The sequence below is a fragment of the Ochotona princeps genome, chromosome 5 (genome assembly GCF_030435755.1).
Source record: "Ochotona princeps isolate mOchPri1 chromosome 5, mOchPri1.hap1, whole genome shotgun sequence".
NCBI classification, from domain to species: domain Eukaryota; kingdom Metazoa; phylum Chordata; class Mammalia; order Lagomorpha; family Ochotonidae; genus Ochotona; species Ochotona princeps.
Window position 1 is genome coordinate 46,926,324 of NC_080836.1, and position 12,210 is coordinate 46,938,533.

The 12,210-nt window shown below is 37.8% G+C and overlaps 1 protein-coding gene across 1 annotated transcript in view; it reads right to left on the bottom strand.

The window, feature by feature from the left end:
* Nucleotides 1-12,210, bottom strand: part of SCN9A (sodium voltage-gated channel alpha subunit 9) — a 144,122-nt gene that overhangs the window by 22,603 nt on the left and 109,309 nt on the right. The window contains exon 18 of the mRNA XM_004577093.2: nucleotides 7,139-7,256. Coding sequence (XP_004577150.2) covers nucleotides 7,139-7,256 — 118 coding nt within the window. The remainder of the gene's footprint in view (nucleotides 1-7,138; nucleotides 7,257-12,210) is intronic.

Below are 12,210 nucleotides of genomic sequence, written 5' to 3' on the forward strand. Positions count from 1 at the left end.
ACAAGCAAAACTAGAAACCAGCATGGAGCACAGGTCATACCGAGCTAGGCTCTTACACCTACTGGTCCTCAGAGCAACCACAGGCAGGTGTGCGATTTACAGCTAGGAACAGGCCCAAATGGGAAGGTAAGGGGATACCCTAATTGGGTTGAGGTTCCCACCAAGGGGTGCGTGTGCTGGAATGGGGGCTGCGTTCTATCTAGGAAATAGTCATAGTCACCCAAGGCACTAGTGTGAGCTGGGATTGGATGCTCCAGACCAGGCCAGACCCCAACACCATCTGGTGTCCTAGAGAACCAGCGTAGACGTGGGACTGACTAGGCTGGGTCTCAACCCCCTACTAAGTCATGTGTGAGCTGTATGTGGGTATGGACGAGCCATGGCTGGGCTGAAACATCCAACAACAAGAACCAGAATGGGGTGAAAGCCAGCCAGGAAAAGCCACTGTTCCTGCTAGGACATGAGGTGAACTGAGTAGGGTTGGCTCAAGGACCCCTAGTATGTGCAAAATCTGGCATTGGGAGGGGTTCTGATGGAGGAGCCTGGGCAACTCCTCTGGCAGGACACAGTCCCTGCAGGTTAGCGCAAGAAGCATGATAGGAAACAGCCCAGAATAGGCCATGGAAAGTTTCCCACTGGCACACATTTGGCATGGGTCAGGGGCAGACCAGGCTGAATCAGTTCATGTTATCCCCTGGCAAATCCGATCACCAGAACAGAGTGTGGGTTGAGCCGGGTTTGGTCGCAACAAAACCAGTACACATTATGGAATGCCAGGGCGTGGTTGCCTGTACTGGATTTGACTGCAGCACCCAACCAGCATACATGAGATCCAGGAAGGGAGGGGCAGAGCCAGTGGGGGGTTTAAGGGGCTGGTCTCCTCGCCAGACAGCTACTCCCACTGGAGAGCGAGGGCTGGGGTGGGGACAGACCAGACTAAGCAAGGCTGAAACACCTGTGCGCTGCACGTGGACTAGATCAGGGAAAAGCCAGGCTAGGCTGATTATTCCTGCTGGTGCAAGCATAAATGAGAGTGGGTGAGGGATGTTTGGGCTTAGCCGCAGCATCAGCTGGCACTGGGGACTAATTCTGTCAAGTCAAACCACAGAACCACCCGAAGAATGCATAAACTGGGACTGAGAGAGACCTGGGGGGGAAAAAGTGGGTTCCCCCTTCTTGGGTCACTACTCCTGCGGGAGAGCATGAAAACTAGGATGGGGGCTGGGATGGCTAGACAGAGAGGCACTCAACAACATCTGTGAGGGCTGGATGGTTGACTTGGTTAGATGGAACTAAGCTTTAATACCCAGTGACAAGTACAAGAGCCAAATGGAATGGGGGACAGACTGGTCTACTGCTACACATACTGGCAAACCAGGGTAGGGGACAGACTGGTGGGGGTTATTGTGGGTCGCCCCGAATAGGCTGCAGCTCCCACTGGTTGATGTAAGGGCCGAGTATTTGCTGGGCAGAACCAGACTGGACTGCAACACCCATTGGTTCCAGTGCAACTCGGGACTGAAAACAGAACAACCCAGCGATTGAAACCACCAGCTGATCAGGGTGATGGACTGTGCCAGGCCCTGTGCTTTCTAGAACATATAAGAATCAAGTGTGGGAATACCTCAAAGTTTCTTCCTCCCCAATCGAACTGCTGGACTCAGAACTCTAACCAAGAAAAGACAGAAGACAGAACAGGTCAAACATTCATCTCAGCTATATGTTTGCAGCGAAATATGGGGCGAACGGAGACTTTATGATGGATCATATCAATCAGTGGACGACCTCATCGAGAGAAACTGGCAGCGATTCATAACTGGAGAACTATTAAAACCACTTGAGCAAATATCTCAGAGCATGCCCCACATCCGGGACTTGGGGTGGGCGGGAAACCGGGTGAGGCTTCTCCCTCAATATCCCCCTTTACCTCAGATACATGATGGAAACAATATGGACATAATAGTATTACCCACTTCCCTATACCCCTGAACCTTTTTTTTTAACCGTAATTAACTATGTAACCATTGTCAACAACAATACAATAAAATAAATTTAAAAAAAAGTAAACCAGTTCATAAAGAATCTCAGAGACATAAAGATTAAAATTGTTCAAAATAAGTGTAAACATTTATGGTTGGTTAAAACTAAAAATTGGAATTACTTTAAAGAAAGAATCTGAAAAGATAACTACGATTAATTCTTATAATTTTAGATAAGCTCGTTTTTTTCATGAAAGTGAGGAATGCCACCTGTTTCAGAAGTCTGTGTGTCAGACACTTTAAAAAATTAATTTTCTTTTCTACATATCAATATATCTCACTGAAAAATTTTCAATTAAAAAAGGCCGAGGCTGTGAAGTAAAAGCTTCAGGTGGTCATAAGCTGAATGTTCTGAAGTAAGACCCTAATGCTTTAAATGAGTTACACTCACTAGATAATGTCTTATTATGGCTTCTTTCAAGTTTCTTAAGTGCAGTGAGTGCATTGATCCAGTTGAACTGAGGTATTTCTTAGCAATTTAATTTTCAGTACTACAGATATATAGCAAGCTGAGGCCATTGCTGTGGCACGCAGGGGAGAGCCACAACCCCTGATTGCAGTATCTCATGTGATCACTGGTTCCTGTCCCGCAGCTCCAATCCTGATCCAGCTCCCTGCTAATGATTGGAACATTCATATTTTCTCTCACTTTCAGATTAGTAAATAAACTTTTTTGTCATCAGTCTTGGTTTAAGAAAAATCTGATCAGTCTTAAGCTTGAAGAGGAATATCTCTAATTGAGAAATAAGAAAACCACTATACATGCTAATTAGCAAGGTATAAACTTAGATGGAATTTGTAAGTACTGCTCTCAGAATCGATTGCCTTTTGGAGAGTTTCTCTTACTGTGATGAAGGATTGCCATCTACCTTTTAGGCAAAAGCAACCCTCAAGAGATTTCCCACCTGGCTAGTTAGCAACCTTATCACACTTTCTCCTCACAAAGACTTTTAATTAAGTGCAAACCTAGCCCAGAACCTTTCCAACACTTAATGGATCCCAGTGGGTAAGTGCTTTTTCTTTTGTGTAGTATCATTAATTTGCACTCATGGTATATTGCATAAAGTGTGCATGGGGTTTCATCATGTTAAACAATATTTTAAAGTAAAAAGCAAACCCTTTACCTCATCAATGACATACTACCATTGGTAAAAACATAACATGATTATTGTAATGTATTAAAAATTGCTTTAGGAAAACAAGCATTTATTCATGTCTTCTTCAAATGTCTAAAACTCTTAAAAACATTTAACTCACATTGTCTTCCTGCAAAAAGAAAAAAGCAAGAAGTTGCCTACTGTGCTATTAATGTGAAGATTGGTGTCCAGTTATTTTACCAGATGTTGAAAAACTTAAAACTTTGATATACTATTGGGCCTCCACCCAACTGTTCCAAATGACATTTCCCCCTAATCTTACCTGTAGCTACCCTGGTCCATTAAGCACCACCCCCCCCTTTTTTTTGCTTGTTGTTCAAGAGTATAATTTGGATCACTCTTTCACCAAGACTGCCAGTTTCTACACATATACCATTTCCTTTTACATACACCAAAAAAAATGAAAACAAAAAATTGTATCAACAGGCCTTCATACATCATTGTTTTTTCACATAAAATAGTGTTTGCTGATTAAAAAAAAAATACAGGCATTGAGGTTTGTTGGTATCTTTCATTTTGATCATTGCACAAATGTTTTATAAGAAAACACTTGGATAATTAAATCTCAGAAAATAAAAGCAAATATTCTAATGCTGGAGGGTAAGTTTATGAGTAGAGTAAGTCATCAGCATTTTTCTTCTACATAGATTTGTTAAAAAGATCACTGGGAAACCACAAAGAAAATAGAGGGAAGAGGGTGCTACTGATAAGACTGATACGATTTAATCCTCTAAACATCTTCATGAGACATTTTATTTTTCCCATTTTACAAAAGAGAATCTGACTCACAAGATTTAAAATGGGCTAAAAGTCACACAGTTATTGGTGGACTAGCTATAATTTATGCTAATCAGGCTCAAAGCTTGTGCTTTATAGCATTGTACACACAAGATCAAAAGTATTGCTTTGACTAAAATCCCTGGAAAACTCCAGGAAAGATAAACTTTCTGTAATAGCAAGTGAAAAGGAAGAGAAGGAATTACTACTAAAACAACAGGCTGGAGTGGCCATCTCGCTTCTTTGTTAAGTATTTATATCTCACACCACAATCTATGGTTTTGACAGCAGGCTTGAGCTCCTGACTCCAGCTTCCTGCAAATGAGAACACTGATCACAGCAATGAAGGTTCAAGTGATTCAGTTTCTGTCTTTCCCATGGGAAACCTGGATTTAGTTTCTGACTCCTGGTTTCAACTGGGTACAGCCCTGGCTATTCTGGGCATTTGGGGAATGAACCAACAGACAGGCTTGTACTCTCTCACAATCTCATTCTCTCTCCTATCCAAATACACAATAACCAACTAACTAAATAAATAACTTAAAAGAGCAGTCTGAGGACAACTGTATTTGGCTTGGTATGCTAATGAATGGAACTGGAGTGTGTTAGGCTAAGTGAAACAAACAACAAATTTCAAATATTTTTAACCAAAAAGTTCTATGTAAAATTCATTATAGAGGGGATACTGAAATGTAAAGGTGCCATATTTGGTATAAAGTTATAAATATTGCCTTCACTGGATTGTACCCTCTATATAATATATCCTTCATTCCTCAAAAAAAGAAACGCTTGCATTTCAACCTTTAAAAACTTCGCTGTTCCTCATTCTCTCTGAAAATGTTCATAATCTAGGTTATTATATGTATTCACTCTGCAAGGCTCTGCCAATCCCAAACAAATATTTGGGGTGAAAAGCCTAATGCCTGGATACTTGCTTAATATTTTTAGAAAATTTCAACCTCAAAGTAATGGTATGTATTTGAGGTGATGGATATATCATTGCTACATGGCATATCATATGCCATAAATCTGGACATTATGTGCCAATTTTTCAAATTAAAAAAAAACACTCTCAGATTTTATCTAATGGATAGTTACTGAAATTTTAGCACATACTGGATTTCTCTGGAAAGCTTGGACCCACCCTTTAAGTATCTGTTGAACTTTTGATTTGTAAGGAATATGTTTGATCCATCTCAGCATTTCTAAAGACTAATGCACTTATGAAAAAATATTCAGGCTCCCTAGCTATCAGGGAAACACAAATAAAAATGACACTGAGGTTCTGCCTAACTCCAGTGACACTGGGCTACATTCAGAAAGCTACTAACACCACCTGCTGGCATGGAAGTGGGGAGAAAGGAACCCTATTCCACCATTGGTGGGAGTGTAGCCTAGTTGGCCACTATGAAGGTCAGTATGGAGAGTGCTATGATCTGAAAATTGATCTACTATATGACCCAGCTATTCCACTCCTGGTAATATGTCAAAAGGAAGTGAAATCTGCATATGAGAAAGTGACCTGCAGCCCTATGTATTACCACATTCACAAAAGAGAAGATATGGAAACAACCCAGATCCCGTCAAAAGAGGAATAAAAAAACTAACATACATCTCCTCCCTGGAATACTATTCATCTGTTAAAAATAGTGAACTTCGGGCCCGGCGGCGTGGCCTAGCGGCTAAAGTCCTCGCCTTGAAAGCCCCGGGATCCCATATGGGCGCCGGTTCTAATCCCAGCAGCTCCACTTCCCATCCAGCTCCCTGCTTGTGGCCTGGGAAAGCAGTCGAGGACGGGCCAAGGCTTTGGGACCCTGCACCCGCGTGGGAGACCCGGAAGATGTTCCAGGTTCCCAGTATCGGATCAGCGTGCACCGGCCCGTTGCGGCTCACTTGGGGAGTGAAACATCAGATGGGAGATCTTCCTCTCTGTCTCTCCTCCTCTCTGTATATCTGGCTTTCCAATAATAATAAAATCTTTTAAAAAAAATAAAAAGTAAAAACAGTGAACTTCTATTGTTTCTAAGCTGGGGAAGCAAGATACAGCTTGCTGTTAGGAAATGACATAAAGAGCGAAAGAAGCTGCAGATGCAGATGATGAAAGGGAGACTCCACGAAGGTTTCCTTTGATCTTATTTAACTTGATATATTAGGACAATAGACAGCTGACAAAGGGAGAGTTGGTGGCAGATCCGGAAATGCGGAGTGAGGTCAAGCACAAGGACGTTGAATTTAATCAGTAATAGTGTAGAAATTATTGTTCTTGCCACAGATGGAGAAAAAAACTCCTCAGAGCTTCAGATTAAGAAAGGGATAAAAATGTGAGCTTAGGTCTCTGTTTAAGGGGCTTACAGAAAAATAGCCATTGCAAGAAACAGGATCAGGAACTTTGAACTCTCAGATATATAAACAGAACAAAGAAATAGGTATGCCCCCCTGAAACCAATAGAATGAGGAATGTTGATAACCTATACTAAACAGTAGCAAAGGAAATCCTGAGATTAGCAAATGTCTTCAATCTGTCCAATCAACTCATTCTAAGGGTTCTTTGGTCATGAGAGTTCAAAATAGGGACTGAAAGTGAGAACTATAAAGACTGCTAAGTACCATAGTGGGATTTAGCTGCTACCTGCTGACAGCATCCCATATGGGCAACAGTTCACATCTGGGCTGTCCCACTTCAGATCCAATTCCCTGCTACTGCATCTGGGAAGCCAATGGAGGGGATGGTACAAGTGCTTCAATCCCTGTTGCCCACTTAGTGGACTTAGAAAAAACAACTGACTCCTGGCTTCGGCCTGGCACAGCCTTGGATGTTGCAGTCATTTTATGAGTAGCTCAGTGGATAGAAGATCTCTCTCTTTTTCTCCCTCCCATTATCTCTACTCTCTCCACAACACTGACCTTCAAATAAATAACATCCCTTAAAACAGGCAAAACTATGAACATCCTTCAACAGTACAGTGTCTCAGTATGCGTACTGTGTTAGAAATTATTAATAGAATGTCATAAACATGGAAAATGAAGCCTCGAGGGCTGCTCAGACCTGCCTTTAGTCAGAGACACAATAAAATTGACATGGAATAGGGTCTTCTGACTTTTTAATAAACAGTATTAGATATCAAGACAAAAATACCAGCAAATAGTTTTCTATTTTTCTCTTACCATCTGTAAAACAGGCCTCTGGCTCATCTGAATTCACAGGTTCAGCCTCTGCTTCCTCTCCTTCTGGCAGGGCGTTATCAACTGTGCTGCATTCTGAGGAACTCGATCGGTTCAGTCTCTAAAAAGGAATTCACCCACACCAGAAAGTTCAATCAGGATTTGTTGCAGTCCTTTATTTAATTATTATCTAATAATCAGAGTCATGCAAAGTGATATGAAAAATTATTAATATGATGACCGTAAAGCATACATAAACACACGCTGAAGACAAGTTACCCTCCAATGCATACATATTTAATGTTTCTATCTATACATCCTATGAAAGATAATTTTATTATTTTTTACAAAGCTAGTAAGTAATAAAACATTAGCAGAATGAAGTTTTTGATGTTCAGTACTACTTGTCGAAAGTATTGGCCATATTGTTCATATTTAATACATATTTACAGATAATATTTTATGACAATGAAGTACCCAAGGCACATAGACCAGATTGTCAATATCTGATAACTGAAAGTTCAAATTTCACAGCAGGTAAAGCTTGTTGGCAGTCAATATTGAGAAAAAAATAAGAATATATTGTTGGATGATATAGATAGAAGGTCTTTGAGCAAGACTTTATAAAATTAAATATTGTATTGGAATTAAAATGCCAAAGACCATACCAACACCACCCAATTTAGTCATATAATTTTAGCATACAGTAGAAAAGATCAAAGCATTTAGGTTGACGACTAAAGTGGGTACCACATGCAAACTCTGAAACAAAGATTCAATGAAATTATGGCAAACTTACACATGGGAGCAATGAATCATTGTTATTATGATCCTATGATCATAACACAAACAAGTTTGTTCCACCCAGAACTTTGTGATTAAACATGTTTATAAATATACGGAGATTTTAGAAAAAAATACATCTGCAATTGTAGCCAAATCTGTCAAAATTTGCTAATACTGTCTTATAAAAGGCTAGAGCAACATGTCCATGAAAATTTTCATTGTTCATTCTCATTTGCTAAATAGTATGTGAATGCTGATAACTACTCTTTCACAACATACGTACCCTTCTTAAGTTTAGAGCTTTTTTGTTGCAGAATAGTTCAAGAAATGCCAGTACTAACAATGAGGAAATATCCTGAAAATTTCAGTTAAATTGATTCCTGAATTTCTCAATTTGCAATCATACCACAGATTCAATAATAAAGTACTAATTTCAGACATTGAATGTCATATATTTTTGAATTAAAAACTAGAAATAGTCTCACTAGTAAATTCTTTGTTCTTTCATTATCATGCAGCATGCAACACTGGTCAAAATGACATGAAGAACATATTTCACATGAATAAAAATCCTTTTCATACCTTAACTATAGTATTATGAACACCCTACTAGGTAGCTATTTCTAGCTCAAATTAGTATAGATATATTTACGTAAGGTTAACAGATTTGTTAACAGTATGAATGATATCAAAATATAATTTTATTTAAAATAGATTACATAGCTAACTGAATTCATCTTTTTTAAAGTAAGAGTGGAACAGAAATCAACTATATCTGATTGTTCAGTAAAATTTAAGGTTTTAAACTATCAATTACTTCATGGTGAAATTCTGGAGAAACACAATTACTAACATGTCAGATTGTACCAATTACCACCCAAAGCAGCTGTCTGTTCAGCTGGTTTCTAAAAGACTACATTTACATGAAGAAATAAGTTTTTTGGCCTCTCAGCTGCAACTGAACTGTTACTAAGGAACTGAGAGAGAAACTTTGTGACTCTCCAGATACAAGACAGAGCCTTTCAGCTCTGAAAAAGACTTATTGGTTAGGATTTTGAAGCAAAGCATTTGGCAGCATTGTGGTAGCGATAATACACAGAACCTCCTTGCTATTAGCCAAAATACTAACAACAGGCAGTGGTTTCCTTTCAGCTGGTAACCATTTTTAAATAAAATGATTCTTTACAAAATTCTGACTTGGGCTAAATTCATGAAAACATCTGTGACATAAATATTTAGTCTTCCCCTGGTTTAAAGAACATTAGCAAGAAAGACTTTTGCCAGGTTGTAAGAAAATAAAAATTGAGGTGATTAAGATGGATAGTGTATCTTTTCACTTAAACCTGCCTTTTTTCATAGAGCTTTTATGGCAAAATATGTCAAATTTATAGTTTGGCTCATTTATCAAAATACTTTATCAGGAACTATAATTAGCTTGTCTTACAGGCCAAATTATTGTTACTAACACATTTATAGACATTCATTGTTTTCTTGGGAGTGCTTTTAGTATCCATTCAATTATTTAGGTATTAAATATCAAATTATATAGGGTCATGTGTCATTTAACAATAGGGCTATATCCTGAGGAACAGAGTTAGTGATGTCATCATGATACAAACATCATAAACTGTACTTACACAACTTAGTACACCTAAGCCATTGGTGTATATTATTGTCACTGTGGACAACATAACTTATCTGTATGTATCTTCTGGCAATACAGTTTAAGTCTAATTTATTTACACTTTGAAATTCATATTTGCTAAAGAATAAACTTATTAAATAAGGCCTTAAGACCTTTCCTTTCTTTGTATGAAAGTAATATACTTAACAAAAAATTTAAAATAATACCTTTGAGGTAACCCAACATACAGAGACTGTGTGTGGGTATATTTCTGTATGTGTATCGTTAAATCACAGTTCTGAAATACTCTTTCTTAATTGTAAAGAATCCCCTTCAAGTAGTGAAACAATCAAATCATAAAATTCATCATTTCCATGGTTTTCCTTTTGACTGCCTTGAAGGTGTGTTTTCCTACAATGCTACATATAAATAGAAGTGTAACTATCTATAAAAGTTAAAAACAGGTGTTATATAAAAAGTCATTAATTAGCCACTTGAAAATGCATTATTTACAGAGAAGCAGTAAACTTGCAAGGCCAATTCATGTTAGTATGGGTAGTAGTTAATGTTATTGGTCATTCTTGCTCCTACTAGTATGAAAAAGTATATAATGATTTCATGATCTGTCACTCGAAAGCAGAAAACCATCAAACCTAAAGCAACACTGTATGAAACATGGAACATAATCCCCAAAGTAGGTGGTTGAATGTGAAAACACTCCAAAATACTACATTTAAATCTTGGCTGGAACCCTCCATTAAAAGAATACATTAAAAAGTCATGATTGGGCTCGTCTGAGCCCGAGTGTGAATCACAAGGAAGATCATCAGTTGTGGGATTGCGTAATGTCTTGGGAAACAGCTCTTTTTAAAGATAATATCACGGAAGGTTTCATGGCAATGTGATGTGCTTCAGATTGATTTGGAAATCTGAAGATTCAATTTCACACCCACTTTTTATCACTAACAATGATAACAAAAATCTAAGTATGTCCTATAAGGCTGATGATTTTACACACTGACAAAAATCAAATTCTTTAAGGAAAATGTCCCCAATAATTATTTCTCTTTATATAAATAAAGGCATACAAAAGACAGTAAGCAGGCTGAAAGTTATAAATGAAAAGGGATAGGTAAAAAGAGGTAGTTAGGGGAGATACCACAGATAAATTGGGAGCCATAATATCAAGAAGCAAAGAAAATGAGTTTAAACTGTATTTAAGTCAGTATTATCTTTTATTTTAATATACTTATTTTATAATCAGAATCTAAGATGATGTTACCAAGTATTTAGGGGGTGAAAAAGTTCAGCATAACGAATTCAAGAACCATTAGAAGAAAGTCTATAGTTACCATGCTTGGGTGTGTAAGAGTCCAATTTTTTCAAGTTTACCAAATTCTATTAGACACCAAATTAAATTTTAAAATACTCTCTTCTGGTATAGAACCAAAATAAACTTTTCTTTCTTCTCTTCTGCAATTTTAAGATAATCTGTTTCTGCCTCCTGAAGAAATCAATTTTAATAATCTTTTAAAGATTTTTAAAGATTAGAGATCACTCATCATCATCACGTATGCTTGAATGTCATTTGTAATGATATTTCTTTGCATGATGGAGCTGCCTGGCCCTCTCAAGATCCATCCAACTTTCTTTCGGTATCTTTGAATTTTCTGAAAATTCTTGTAAAAGGTGATATCCCAAGTTGGAATATCCTCTAGCTATTCTTGATCAATGGAAAAGTCAGTAGCATTTTCTTCTGTGTTATCTGGATCTCCTTATTACTATCCCTAACCTGGCAAAAAACAGTCAATTGCACTAAAATCAGGGCTCATATTACAAAAATCCATTTTTTTTTCAAAACAGGGGAAAATCCATACTTTCCCTTGCTACAGTTGTTTATGGTTATTGGGCTCTAGGGGAACGACTACATATTCAGGCCCACTATAGTGTCAACGAGGCAAGTAATATTTAGCATTGGAGAAACAGGAAGGTCAAGTTTCTGTCACCATCATAAAAATCCAAAATAATGCCAGTGATTTTACTGATTGTTTCACAGAATCTTCTACCTATGAGTCTTTGTGTCCGAAAATATGACAACTTATGTGTTTCAGTGATATAAAGACAAATATTTAAAATGAACTAAATCTGATAATTAAGGATACTGTGCTGGCTACAGATTTCTTGCCATTTCATCTTGGAGCTTCCTGCTATAAAAAAAAATAATGTCTTTGAATGTAAAGTGATCAATTTTCAAGGACTCAGTGCACTAGGATGGCAATCTGCAGACAGGTATTTCCATAAAGACAGTGCTGTGTGCCAAATCAGTAGTGTCTTACACCTTTTAGGAACATTTTAGCACTCTGCACTGTTATAACAAGAGGATCAACAAAGGCTGGAACCTAAGCAAACATGGAGGTAAAATGCGGTAAAGGTGTATATTCTGACTCAAACTTGCTAAATACTGCTTATAATTTTTTAACACCAGAACTATAAACAAAACCCAAGCTACATATCTGAACCATTTCTGTTATCTTTGGAAACTACTCATGGCTGAAAAAACAAATTCCTTGAGTGGAATAGTTTCTAGTTTTCTCAACATTCATTTCCAAATTTGAAAATACAATGTAAAATAAGAATTTTTCATTAATAAAATGTCTCTCCTAAC